Source organism: Mesoplodon densirostris, chromosome 19, assembly GCF_025265405.1.
Source record: "Mesoplodon densirostris isolate mMesDen1 chromosome 19, mMesDen1 primary haplotype, whole genome shotgun sequence".
Taxonomy (NCBI): Eukaryota; Metazoa; Chordata; class Mammalia; order Artiodactyla; family Ziphiidae; genus Mesoplodon; species Mesoplodon densirostris.
The window spans coordinates 54,031,976-54,046,708 of record NC_082679.1 but is presented as its reverse complement, the minus strand read 5'-3'; the positions used below and the strand labels follow the sequence as shown (position 1 = coordinate 54,046,708).

General features: G+C 42.5%; 1 protein-coding gene and 1 pseudogene across 2 annotated transcripts in view; both read left to right on the top strand.

Moving 5' to 3' along the window:
- The first annotated feature begins 6,241 nt into the window (after window positions 1–6,241).
- TMEM231 (transmembrane protein 231) overlaps window positions 6,242–14,733 on the top strand; it is a 39,250-nt gene continuing 30,758 nt past the window's right edge. Inside the window, exons 1-2 of one of the 2 annotated variants that reach the window (XM_060083638.1) lie at window positions 6,242–6,457; window positions 6,558–6,727. In XM_060083638.1, the coding sequence (XP_059939621.1) occupies window positions 6,319–6,457; window positions 6,558–6,727 (309 nt within the window). In that variant the 5' untranslated portion in view covers window positions 6,242–6,318. The remainder of the gene's footprint in view (window positions 6,458–6,557; window positions 6,728–14,733) is intronic. The other variant, XM_060083633.1, reaches the window with a different exon arrangement.
- Window positions 8,873–12,311, top strand: LOC132480532 (coiled-coil-helix-coiled-coil-helix domain-containing protein 2-like; annotated as a pseudogene).

Here is a 14,733-nt window from a genome sequence, read left to right as displayed (position 1 = left end):
ACTTCCGGCTGCCGGAGCCTAGCAACCTGCAGGGGGCGGAGCTTCCGGCGCCGCTCGCTGGGACGCCGCGCCAAGGGGCGGGGCCGCATGTCAAGGGGCGGGGCCGCATGTCAAGGGGCGGGACAGGAGTGGGCGGTGAGAGGGGCTGCCGGCGGAGTGGGGATGACGAAGTTGGTGACAGAAGTCTGTGAGGGATATTGGTGACTGGGGAGGGGATATTCGAGAACTGGTAACAGTAGTGGGGTCTCGGTGGACGTTGGTAAGGGGAAGGGGTGAGTGGGGCTCTGGCTGATGGGATAGGGCTCTTATAGAGGACTGACTATTCATTAGGGAAATCTGCCTGGGGCGTTGGTGACAACAGGGGGATTTTGTAGGCATGGATGACAGAAGAGGGTTCTCTGGTGGTTGGTGATGGCAGGGGGTCTGTTTAGGGCGTTGGCACTTTGGGGTGTATTGTTTGGAGTGGTTACAGATTCAGGGCTCAATCTGGAGGCTGTGACTAGTTTGAGGGGACTGTGTGGGGAGGGGTACTGATGACAAGCCGGGGGTTCAGTATTGGGGACAGCCATAATAGATTGCATTGGACCTAGAAATCGAATTTAAACAAATCCCATTTCCTTCCCTTATTCACGAAGAAATGTTGGAATAAGCATTTAAGAAAAGCTATCATAACTACACATTTGAGGAGTGTAACATCACACTGATCACAAAGAGGCCCCTTCGCCTTAACTGGCAGAAGAGTTAGAGGCGACTGTCTGGCTCAGAGAATTCCCCTGATAGCTGGTCATGAGACAGGTTTCTTTGTCATTCACCATGGGGTTCAGCAGTCACAGCCTAGGCTGTGTGTGTGTGTGTGTGTGTGTGTGCGCGCGCGCGCGCGCGCGCCATCTGCCTGAGCACGTGCCTTCAGGGTCTCCAGTGATGTCATTCCTTTCTTCCTCCAAGAGTCATCAGGGCAGTCTGCTCTGGTTCATTATCTGTTTATGAGCTGGTGAATATGTAACAAGATATTCACTTAATTGGGACACATGATCCTTGCCACGAGCTTGTGATTCTGATGCATCTGAAAGGCCCGTATGTTTGAACATTGTCATTCATCATTTCCTCAGTTGAAACTCCTGATGGATGTTGTGGAATCTAGCTTTATTCTGAAATTATTTTTGATATTTTAAGACTGTGTCTGAGCAACTAAAATCCGTGTTTGTTTCTTGCCTGTTTTTAATGAAATGAAAAATCCTTTGAATTTCATACCTAGAAATTATTGTTGCATATAGGAGCACTGTTCTAAGTGTTGGGGGAAAGCAGTGAACAGAACAGACAACACTTGCACTCTTATGGAGTTTGCGTTCTAGTGGGACAAAACAAAAAAATATATGTTGGGTAATGATAGGTGCTGTTTAGAAAAATAAAGCATGGTGCTTGACTAGAGAGTGATGTGTGGGATCAAATGCATATTAGATAAAGTGGTTTGGCATATTCTAGGAACAGGAAGGAACCCCTTGTGGCTGGAGCTGAATAAATAAGAGGGTGTGTGTTAGGAGGTGAGATCAAAGGGATCTAGAACAAAAGTGAGTTGAGCTTTGAATTCCATTTGAAGAACTTTGGATTTTATTTAGAATGAAATGAGAAGTCAGTGGAGGGTTTTAAGAAGCGTGACAGGCATGAAGAACCTAGGGGCAAGACGGGAATAAAGACGCAGACCTACTAGAGAATGGACTTGAGGACACGGGGAGGGGGACAGTTAAGCTAGGACAAAGTGAGAGAGTGGTAGTGTATATATGGACATATATACACTATCAAATGTAAAATAGAGAGCTAGTGGGAAGCAGTCGCATAGCATAGGGAGATCAGCTCGGTGCTTTGTGACCACGTAGAAGGGTGGGATAAGGAGGGTGAGAGGGAGGGAGACGCAAGAGGGAAGAGATATGGGAATATATGTATATATATAACTGATTCACTCTGTTATAAAGCAGAAACTAACACACCACTGTAAAGCAATTATACTCCAATAAAAATGTTAAAAAAAAAGTGTGTTATGATATGACTTTCCTTATTAAGTGATCAGGCTAGCTTCTGTGTAGACAGTAGACCATAGGGGGTTGAGGATGGAAGCAAGGGAAGGGTTAAGAGGCTATTGTGATAATCCAGGTATATGATTTTGTTGGTTTAGACCAAGATGTTATCTGTGGAGGTGGTGGAAAGCAGCTGTGTTCTAGATATATTTTGAAGGTAGATCCAGCAAAATTTGCTGGTCAATTGAATGTGAGTTATGAGAGATGAGTCTAAGTCATGGTTTTGGAAGAATGGAGTTGCCATGTACTGGTGTACTGGAATAGGGTGGAGCCAGCAGAGGGTGGGGGGGCAAAGCAAGGGTTTGGTTTTGGTTATATTAAGATGCCCAAGAGACACATCCAAGTAAAGATGTAGAGTACGTAGATGGATCTATGAGTCTCAAATTCAGAAGAGAAATATTTAAAGCTATCGAACTAGAGATCCGCTAGAGAGTGAGTATAAAAATGAAAGTACCTATTTTGCGAATAGAGTTAAACACTGAGGAATGAAGATGGTTATTCACCATCTGATAATGAATCAGTGAAGGAGATAGAAACTGGACCGAAGACCCCCTGCTTCCCTTTACAGAGCTGGCCATTGTGTCCTAGTTCAAAGCATGTGTACACCAGCTTGCACCTGGAAGAACTTAGTACACTTCTCAGGGGAGAGATCCGCTGCTCACCAGCTTACAGGCATGTATGTCATCTGATGGTCTCAATGATGTACAGTGTCTGTCTTCTATCTTTACCTATCTTCTTGATGTCCTTTTCCAGTTCACCATTCTAACTGGTGTCTCTGATCTGCCTTGATGATATGCATCACCTTCTTTACCTATTGGGTCATTATATTTAGCTTACTGAATGTTCTAAGGACACTGGATCTCTTCCTTGAGAGGGTTGTTAGTTGACGAGGTGAGTCAGAAGGAGAAATAGGATAATTCATATATGCAATTACACATTCACCAACTTGTAAAACATGGAGAGTACATTTCAAATCTTGGAAAGGTATGTGAACATGGATACTGAGGGATGGCTAGGACAATGGGGGCTGACACAAAGCCAAGTGTGGCTTATCAAGAAGGACTTCACAGAGGGACTTCCCTTGTGGTCCAGTGGATAAGACTCCACGCTGCCAATGTAGGGGACCTGGGTTCAAACCTCGGTCGGGGAACTAGATCCACATGCATGCTGCAACTAAGGAGTCCTCATGCCGCAACTATGAGCCCACATGCTTCAGCTAAAGATCCCACGTGCTGCAACTAAGACCCAATGCAGCCTAAATAAATAAATAAATAAATAATTTTTAAAAAGACTTCATAGGGAATGTGAATCTTATGTTTCAGAAAGAAGGGTGCATTTTCCAAAGTGTAAATTTTCCTTAACAGATAGAAACAAAGCCTGGAGTTGGAAGAGGGAACTGGGAAGTCAAAGGTTTGGTGATATAAATGCCAAGATGAAAGAAATGTTGGAAAGTGTTGAAGCAAACATTCAGGAGTTCTAACCTGATTCAAGAGACCCTGAATGGGCACTTATAGAAAGGAGAATAATACGTTTTTTTAAAATCTAATTTTATTTATTTATTTTTGGTTGCATTGGGTCTTTGTTGCTGTGCGTGGGCTTTCTCTAGTTGCAGCGAGCGGGGGCTACTCTTGGTTGCGGTGCGCGGGCTTGTCATTGCTGTGGCTTCTCTTGCAGAGTACAAGCTCTAGAGTGCAGGCTCAGTAGTTGTGGCGGAGGGGCTTTTTTGCTCCGTGGCGTGTGGGATCTTCCCGGACCAGGACTCGAACCGGTGTCCTCTGCATTGGCAGGCAGATTCTTAACCACTGCACCACCAGGGAAGCCCTAAAATATGATTAAAATTCATAGTTTTTAGAGAATGACTTTCTTTGTCCTTGGAGGTAAATTGCATAAAACACGAGAAAATTATGGAAATGAAAACTGAGACGTCAGTTCTTAGTCAAGAATGTGTGAAAATGACACAATATAGACAAATCTTTAGCATTTAAAAAAATTTTAATATTCTGTCAAGAATTGAAATAAAACCACAAAAAGTAGTTTCCTCAAATCAAGGAAGCAAAGAATAAATATTAGTATCTGTTATTATTAAACCCTTTTGCAAAGCTCATGGCATCTCAGAGGAGGCTGAAGCACTTCATACACCCAAATTCTTAGTAGTCACCTCCGTTTCAGCAGTGACTAAGCTGACACCAGCTACAGCATGTGATTCCTTCTGAAAGAAGGAACTTTGGAGGCAAACATCTCCTTCCTCACGGCAGAGCCACCCTCAGGAAGCAACATCAGAACAATCTATTCTAAATTTTATTTTAATGTTTTTTTAAATATTTATTTTTTTATCTTGGCTGCACTGGGTCTTAGTTGCGGCACTCGGGATCTTCCTTGTAGCATCTTTAGTTGCGGCATGCAGGATCATTAGTTGTGGCATGTGGACTTCTTAGTTGCGGTGTGTGGGCTTCTTAGTTGCAGCATGTGAGCTCTTAGTTGCAGCATGCACACGGGATCTAGTTCCCCAACCAGGGATTGAACCCCAGCCACCGGCATTGGGAGTGCAGTCTTAACCTCTGGACCACTAGGGAAGTCCCCTGGTTATTTAAATAAATGAAAGACATTCACTTAAAGCATAAATACAGTATAATGGCAGAATCATAACATAGATTTAAGCCTAACAGTTGTTGTATTTAAGAGCTGTGTTGCCACCCCAGAAAAGCTTTAAAGCAAAAATGAGTGGTAATGGACCAGATATGTCAAAAAAATGACTTATGGCTGATTACATTGTTACCTTGGACTGTGGTAAGGGCCCTGGATAGTTTTTCCTTATGGGACATCTTGACCTTTTTCTGTGTTGTTAGGATCTCGGCTGTTCTCTTCATCTGAAACCCATTTCTAGGTTATGGTGACTAAACTTATCGTGGTGATCATTTTGTAATGTATAGAAATATTGAATCACTACATTGTGTAACAGGAACTTACATAGTGTTGTAGGTCAATTATACTTCAAAAACAAACTCATAAAAAAGAGATCAGATTTGTGGTTATCAGAGGCAAGGTGGAGGGAGGGGGGAATTGGATGAAGGCAGTCAAAAGGTACAAACTTACGGTTATAAGATAAATAAGTACTAGGGATGTAATGTACAACATGATAAATATAATTAGCACTGCTCTATGTTATACGTGAAAGAGTAAATCCTAGGAGTTCTTAACAGAAGGCAAAATTTCTTTTCTATTTAATTTTTAATCTATATAAGATAAGCAATATTCACTAAACTTATTGTGGTAACCATTTCATGATGTAACTCAAATCATTATGCTGTACACCATAAACTTATACAGTGCTGTATGTCAATTAAACCTCAATAAAACTAGAAGGAAAAAAACCCTTCTAGGTCGCATTCAAAATAGGAGCATCTACTACTGGACTCCATTCTGAGCACAAACCTCACACTAGCTCTTAGAACTGCAATGTGATCCTTTTGATGAAGAACTTGGCTATTGACCATGTTAAAAAAATATTCCTTCTGCCATGTTCGAAATACTAGGGGGCGGGTGGAGTGGGGGGAAAGCATTCAATTAAGTGATACTCCAACATTATCTTCGGAGAGGAGCATAGCTTCCCCTAAAACAGGTAGCCAAGCTTGTGCCCAATTAAGGTACCAAAGTATAGCAGAGCTATATAGTAATTATCCTTTCTCCCTCTTGAAGAGCAGGGAGATTTGTGTCCTGTTTCTGTCCGGCTATGGAGTATAATGAAAGCGATAGAAAGTTTGGAGACAAAGAGACATGGTTTGGTCTTGGCCCAGGACCAGGTCCAGGACCACGGCCACATTTATGTTCTCTGTGTTTTCCTCCAATGTAGGGTGTGCTGTGACTGGTTGGACTTAAGTACACAATGAACCATATTGGGGATTAACAGATGACACATATGCAAGTATTTACTTTAAGTCAACATTTATGAAAATCTTATTTTACAAAAATGTTAACACAGGCGATGGCTCCGATTTTGGTGCACAGAAACCGTCCGCCTTTGGGAAAGCGCAAGTAATACGTAAAGCGACGACTACACTTCAGTTGCTGGCACCGCCCCGTTAGCCCCACCCCTACCGAAGCCCGTCTCCTTGCTATTGGTTCCTTTCCCTGCCCCGTCGGTTGCCGTGGAGACCAAGGCTATGGCAACCAGGAGAAGCCAAAGTTTGTCGAATCGCTGGAACCGCCGAGGAATCCCGAGCTCTTGGCCCGATTCACCGCTGCCTTCATGGCGCTCTACGAGCTCTTCTCTCACCCAGTGGAGCGGGGCTACCGCGCGGGGCTCTGCTCTAAGGCCGCGCTGTTCCTGATGCTGTCCGCCGCGCTCACGTACATCCCGCCGCTGCTGGTGGCCTTCCGGAGCCACGGTGAGCCTGCCCCCCAGCCGGTGCGCGACGCGGCTCTCCGCGGCGACCGCGCCGGCCTCCCTGACCTCGGCCCCTCCGCCTCCCGCCCTCTTTACCTCAGGGTTTTGGCTGAAACGGAGCAGCTATGAGGAGCAGCCGACCGTGCGCTTCCAGCACCAGGTGCTGCTCGTGGCCTTGCTAGGACCCGAGCACGGTGGGTTCCTAGCCTGGAGCACGTTTCCCGCCTTCAACCGGCTGCAGGGAGATCACCTGCGCGTCCCGCTCGTTTCGGTGCGTGGTTCCCGCCTGGGCCCAGCCGCCCGCCGCTACTGGGCTGCGGTGGGGATGGGGGAAGGGGTGGGAGGGAGCGCCGCGGCCGGAGCCCCGGCCCCTGTGTCCGGGGGAGCCCGGCTTGGGTCTGAGGGAGTCACGAACCCACGGGAAGTTCTGTGCACAAGTTCACTGACCCGAGCTTATGTTTAATTTTCTGGGGAGCAAATTTGTTATTTCATTCGACTTCTCCAAGCCGTCCACCACCGCAATGAAGTTAGCTACAGCTGTCAGCGTCTGTGTCCTATACAGAGGCTAGAAACCTGGGGGCAACCTGTGGCCGACCCCGTCATTTCCGTGGGCCTGCCCCTTCCTAATGGAAGGGTGGTCGCGAAAGTTGCCTTATGAGTCGTTCAGGCCGAGTGCTGTTCTAGTTAATTACCCCGTCGTGCAGCTACAGTCGTGCATCAGCACTCGGTAGGAACGGAAAGGGCAGGCATTTTTAGGCAGACTGACACGCGGAAGCCAACGTGCTGGTTGGTTAAGCAACCTCCGCAGACTGTGCTTCTGGCCCAGGCCCGCCTCCCTGGGCTCGCCTCCTTAGATGCCGCTCCATCCTGCCGCTGTCTGGGATGAAAATGAAGCATTTTACTGTCTGTAATCTAGTATCTGGTTCAAGATAAGTGAGGGCTTCCTATACAATCACCCCCTTTACCCTCATTTTCTGAAAACATTTTCCTTTAGAAGTAGGAAGATTCTGGATTTCCTTCTTCCAAAGTTGAATCTCTTTAGACATCTCTGAGATGATTGGCCTACAGTCAAATTTGTGTAGTGGAAAAAAAAATTGACTTTTTGCCCAGCAACTAAACAAAATGACAAAAATTTTTAAATCTGATTGGTCATATGAATAACCGCAAACAAAATATGATTCCGATTACTTTTTATGATTACTTTAAATTTCCTTTTTTTTCTGACTATAAAAATGCATGCTCATTGTAAAATATTAAAGAGTTACAGGTACGTATAATGACGTAAAATTAAAGGCTCAGTTTGGTACATGTATCAATACTTGTTAATTAACCTTCATTTTAAGGTCTGCAAAGTATTTCATGACATGGAAAACTGCAGTGGATTTACCAGTTGCCTGTTGGTGGATTTTTGATTTGCTTTTACTTTTTCACTATTAGAATACTGCAGTGAACAAGATTTTGAATAAGTCATACACCTTTAAACATCAAATTGTGAGGAATTGGAATAGAAGCTGTTTGTTGAAATTGTATAAATACATAGAAAACTAAGCAAGCAAATAAAATAATTATTAACTCCAGAAAAATAAAAAGTAAGGAAAAGCAATCAGAGTTATGAATAGGATTTACATAATCATAATTTGGTGAACACTGAATGTTGACTAACCAAAATAAGACTTTAACGCTACTGGGGGGATGGGAAGGCGGCGGTGCTGGCTGGAAGGGAGGGGGAAAGAAAACTAAATCATCCCTCCTTGCGGGAAGACAATAGAGGATGCCTGAAATGGAAGTTGAGAAGTGCCAGCCAATGCCAAGGTTGTGTAAAGACATGGAGATACATTTCTAAATAAGGTAATAAAGGTAAATGAGGCAAAATTAATTGCCCTGTGGGTGGAAGCCTGCAGGTTTTTGTAACATTGTTGAACACTTTGATTCTTTAAATGATCAGGTCTTTTGAATTTATTTAAAAATAGAAGTGGAGCAGAGACGCATTTCTTTCCACAGCTCCTCCCTAATCGTGACAAGTTGCCCATTTTTATTCTTATTTGAGATTATAATGCCTCTGGGGAAGGGCGACTGCGGGTGAGAGGCCAGCATCGAGGTACGCTTCCTTTTCCCTGTAAACCCACTGTACTTCTATTCCACCTGTGTTTCCTTTCCAAAAGTGGAAACAAAGGTTGTTGTTGTTGTTTGTATTACAAACACACAAAAAATTAACTTGTTAGTTTTACTTCAGGTTAGCATTCCTTGTCTTTTAAATTTTTGGTAGAAATTTTTTCTTTACATTTGTATATTCCTATCTATCATACTTTCTGGTTACTTGAGTCTAAGAAATAATCATGAAAACTTAAAATAATCATGAAAACAAGGATACAGCATTAGGTTTCATTCATGTGTTCTTTTCACTTGTTCATCCACCATGAACTGGGTTGGCTTCCCAGTTGGATTGCTAGTTAGCCTCTTATCTCTGTAACCAGAAACGACTCCCTTGAGAGCACTGTCCACCAACCCCCTACTTCTGGTGTGTGTGTGTTGCGATTTTGTGAAGCCAAGACTACCTGTTGTTTTTATGGTGTCCAGAGCTATCAATCCTCTTTAATACTGGGCAGTTTTACACTGTAAAACATAAAGCCAAAGCTCCTTTTTCTTAGTCTTTTTTTTCTCCCCATTCTAAGCCTCTGTCTCTAAGTAATTTATGACCTTGTCATCTACAGTCTTTCTCAGTAAATTATTTGCTTCCTTGCTGGCTGAGCTCTGGGTTTGAGAATAGTTTGAAATCATGAGATACAAATAAATAGTTAGATGATATAAAGGAAGTACAGAAAAAAAGTAAGCAAAAATTCTAGGAGAAAAAGGATAATATCAATACAAGGGAAAGAGGTCTACCAGATATTAAACTATACCTTAAAGCTCTAATAAGTAAAGTAGTGTGGTTTGGGGAATTATATAAAAAGTATGGAAATGGACCCTAATATGACAAAGGTGGCATTTTAAATCAGTGAGTAAAGATGGAGCTAGTCCTCAGAGACTGTACAGCAGAATTAAAGTCCAGATAGATCAAAATTAAATTTAAAATATGAAATCATAAAAGTACTGAAACAAATGAGTGAAAGCTTTTAAATCTCTGAGTATGATGTAAAATTTAGAAGGCATAAAAGAAACTTTTTTGATAAATGCAAGTATATAATTTAAAAAATCATTGGCCTGGTGAAAACCATAAGCAAAGCCAAAACACAAATGACAACAAGGAAAAAAGTTTTACTATTTGTATCACTTGTAAAGGGCTATTTTTCCTAACATAAAGTGCCTACAGATCTATAATTAAAAGACCAACTACCTAGTAAAAAAATGGGCAAAGAATATGAACAGTTTATGGAAGACAAAACACACTGTGAACTAAAAAAACATATGCACAGCCTAAACGTTGAGAGTTATGTTTTATTAGGCAGACATACTGAGGACTTCAAGCCTAGGAAGCAGCATCTCTAGTAACCCTGAGAAAACTGCTCCAAGGAGGTGAGGTAGGATATACAGGAGTTTTGCAACAAAGGGCAGGTAGTAGGAACAAAAGATTACTGTTAGGAAAAGAAAACTAGATCTCAAGTTAAGGAATTTAGTGCTTTTCTATGTATGGGAAGATGCTAGAGTTTGGGCTCACTGAAATCATTCCTTTGATATGCACCTCAGCTGTCTGGGGCCAGTATCCTGTGTTTTCACATCCTGAATTTCCTCAGGGTGCACCATGGGGAGTGGATGCAGTCTGATGGCTGCTAGATGGCAGGTATTCTTTGTTTCTGTCCTGAGTTCCCTCAGGGCTCACCAGCTCACCATCAGCGTGGGTGTAATTGCTAATGACTGTGACATCCTTTGTTTACTGATATGGCAGGCAGTATTCTATTTCTCAACACATAACTCTTAAACATATGAAATCGCACTCGTAATTAGATGCAAATTAAGAATAATTGAGGTATCATTTTTATCTATCAAATAGGCAAAAATTGAAGTTTCGTAGCACGGTGAGCAAGATGTAGGGAATTGTGCATACACTCCTGTATATCTCTGGTGGGAGCGTAGATTGATAAAACCTCTTTAAGGACCATATTTGTTTGTCCATATATGACAAAATTACCAATTCATGTGCCTGCTTCTACTTCTAGTAAGGTGTCCTGAGGTTTGTACACACATGTGAAATGACATATGTAAAAAGTTGCTCATTGCAGCATTGTCTGTAGTATCAAAAGATGGTAAACAGGGCTTCCCTGGTGGTGCAGTGGTTAAGCATCCGCCTGCCAACGAAGGGGACATGGGTTCAAGCCCTGGTCCGGGAAGATACCACATGCCGCGGAGCAACTAAGCCCGTGTGCCACAACTACTGAGCCTGCTCTCTAGAGCCCGCGAGCCACAACTACTGAGCCCGAGTGCCACAGCTACTGAAGCCCACGCGCCCAGAGCCCGTGCTCCGCAACAAGAGAAGCCACTGCAATGAGAAGCCCACGCACCACAGCAAAGAGTAACCCCCGCTCGCCGCAACTAGAGAAAAACCCACACGCAGCAATGAAGACCCAGCGCAGTGAAAAATAAATAAAATAAATAAATTTTTTTTAAAAAGGTAAACAACCTATGTAGCAATAGAAGACTCATTTAAAAAGTTGTGTTACATCTACCTGGTGGAATGTTACATAGCTTTTTTTTAAAATGAAGTTGGATTTATATCTATTGATGTGGAATTACCTCCAAGAGAAATTGCTAAGTGTAAGAAACAAAAATTGTATATAATATGCTTCTATGTGTATAAAAAATGGAAAAAAACCCCAAAAATATATGAATGTGTGTATTTACATACACATACATACATGCTTCAGCTATCTCTGGAAGAATTCAAAAGAAACTGACAACATTGATTGCTCTGGGGAAGGAACTAGGTGGCTGAGGTTAAGGTGGGAGAGAAATTTTTCACTACATAGCCTTTTGTACCATTATAATTTTGTAACATGGGAATGTAATACATATCCAAGATTTTTAAATTACAATGACAACAATTTTTAAAGGAAAAATTTAGAAAGCGCCGTGTAAAACAAAAGCAAACCAAAAAAACAGTAAAAATTTAAAAGCAGGTAAGTATATAAAATGCCACAGTTACTTTGGAAAATAGTTGGCAGTTCCTCAAAAAGTTAAACTTAGAATTAACCTCGCTCTTCTAGTCCCCGCTTCGCCGCGCATTGAAGATTCCTCGTGGAAGCTGAAGCCGCACTTCCGGCGTGGCCCCTCCGGCCCGCCGGCCCCTCAGATGAGAACCGCGCCCAGGCCAGCGCCCGCAGCTCAGCCACCAGCGTCGGCTCCACCGTCTGCTGTTGGCTCCCCTGCTGCTGCTCCCCGGCAGCCAGGTCTGATGGCCCAGATGGCAACCACTGCAGCCGGCGTGGCTGTGAGTTCTGCCATCGGCCACACTCTGGGTCATTCCCTCCCTGGTGGCTTCAGTAGAGGAAGTAATGCTGAGCCCTCAAGGCCTGACGTCACTTACCGGGAGCCTCAGGGAACCCAGCCGGCACAGCAGCAGCAGAATGGCCCATGCTTTTTTGAGGTGAAATAGTTTTTGGAGTGTGCACTGAACCAGGGTGACCTTAAGCTTTGTGAAGGTTTCAGTGAGGTGCTGAAACAGTGCAAATTGGCGAACGGGTTAGCTTAATCAAGAAGTTCCAACTGAAGACATGAAAAATCATCTCTCATGACCACGTTGATTTAGCATTAAAAATATAATTGATAGTGAAGATATAAAGTGTGAAGCCACCAGTTAAACCTCTCCTTGATCATTAATAGCTTTTGTGCTTCAGAATTGCAGTGGAAGAGGGTATTCTCACCATGTAGAAGCTCATGAGATGGTATTGAGTTTGGGGCTGGACGGATGTTTGTGTGGCCTCTTAAACAAGCTTTTGTTTGTGAATTAATTAGAATCAAGTGATTTTCTTTCAAAAAAAAAAAAAAACATAGAGTTATCATGTGTCCCAGCATCCCTACTCCTAGGCATATGTGTACCCCAGAAAATTGAGGACACATGTCTACACAGAAACTTGTGCACAAATGTTCATAGCAGCCTCGTTCATAAGAGCAATAACAATTCAAAAAACAAGTCCAAACAACCAAACGTCCATCGATGAGTGAATGGATAACAAAATATGTTATATCCATACAATAGAATATTACCCAACCACAAAAAGGAATGGAGTCATGTTATGTGCTACAACATGGATGAAACTTTTTGCTAAGTAAAAGGATCCAACCACAAAACAGCACATGTTGTATGATTTCATTTAGATGAAATGTCCAGAATAGACAAATCTGTAGAGACAGAAGGTAGATTAGGGATTCCAGTAATTTGGGGAATTAATTGGTGGAGAGGAGAGATGGGTAGTGACTGGTAATGGGGATGGGTATGTGGTTTCTTTTGGGGCTGATGAAAATGTTTTGATATTGGAATCATTGGTGATAGTCACACAACTTTGTGAATATACTAAAATCTACTGAATTGTAGCAAAAGGGTGAATTTTATGGTATGTGAATTATGTCTAAATTTTTTTAAAAGCAGGTTGGTGATATCCTGGTGATATGCTTACAAGCCGTAGTAATAAAAATTGCTGTTGGGGCTTCCCTGGTGGCGCAGTGGTTAAGAATCCACCTGCCAATGCAGGGGAAATGGGTTCAAGCACAGGTCCAGGAACATGCCACAGGCCTCGGAGCAACTAAGCCTGTGCGCCACAACTACTGAAGCCTGTGCGCCACAACTACTGAAGCCTGCACGCCTAGAGCCCATATTCCGCAATGAGAAGCCCACGGACCACAACAAAGAGTAGCCCCCGCTCGCTGCAACTAGAGAAAGCCTATGTGCAGCAACAAAGACCCAATAAAGCCAAAAATAAATAAATAAATTTTTAAAGAATGTTTTTTAAAAAGTATTAGCTCAAATAGTTGGAGAGATATACCATGCTCCTGGATTGGGAGAATCAATATTGTGAAAATGACTCTGCTACCCAAAGCAATCTACAGATTCAATGCAATCCCTATCAAACTACCACTGGCATTTTTCACAGAACTAGAACAAAAAATTTCAAAATTTCTATGGAAAAACAAAAGACCCTGAATAGCCAAAGCAATCTTGAGAACGAAAAACGGAGCTGGAGGAATCAGGCTCCCTGACTTCAGACTATACTACAAAGCTACAGTAATCATGACAGTGTGGTACTGGCACAAAAACAGAAAGATAGATCAATGGAACAGGATAGAAAGCCCAGAGATAAACCCACACACATATGGTCAACTTATCTTTGATAAAGGAGGCAGGAATGTGGAGAAAGGACAGCCTCTTCAGTAAGTGGTGCTGGGAAAACTGGACAGGGACATGTAAAAGTATGAGATTAGATCATTCCCTAACACCATACACAAAAATAAGCTCAAAATGGATTAAAGACCTAAATGTAAGGCCAGAAACTATCAAACTCTTAGAGGAAAACATAGGCAGAACACTCTATGACATAAATCACAGCAAGATTCTTTTGGACCCACCTCCTAGAGAAATGGAAATAAAAACAAAGATAAACAAATGGGACCTAATGAAACTTAAAAGCTTTTGCACAGCAAAGGAAACCATAAACAAGACCAAAAGACAACCCTCAGAATGGGAGAAAATATTTGCAAATGAAGCAACGGACAAAGGATTAATCTCCAAAATTTATAAACAGCTCATGCAGCTCAATAGCAAAAAAACAAACAACCCAATCCAAAAATGGGCAGAAGACTTAAATAGGCATTTCTCCAAAGAAGATATACAGCCTGCCAACAAACACATGAAAGAATGCTCAACATCATTAATCATTAGAGAAATGCAAATCAAAACTACAATGAGATATCATCTCACACCAGTCAGAATGTCCATCATCAAGAAATCTAGAAACAATAAATGCTGGAGAGGGTGTGGAGTAAAGAGAACACTGTTGCACTGCTGGTGGGAATGTGAATTGGTGCAGCCACTATGGAGAACAGTATGGAGGTTCCTTAAAAAACTAAAAATAGAACTACCATATGACCCAGTAATCCCACTACTAGGCATATACCCTGAGAAAACCATAATTCAAAAAGAGACATGTACCAAAATGTTCATTGCAGCTCTATTCACAATAGCCCGGAGATGGAAACAACCTAAGTGTCCATCATCGGATGAATGGATAAAGAAGATGTGGCACATATATACAATGGAATATTACTCAGCCATAAAAAGAAACGAAACTG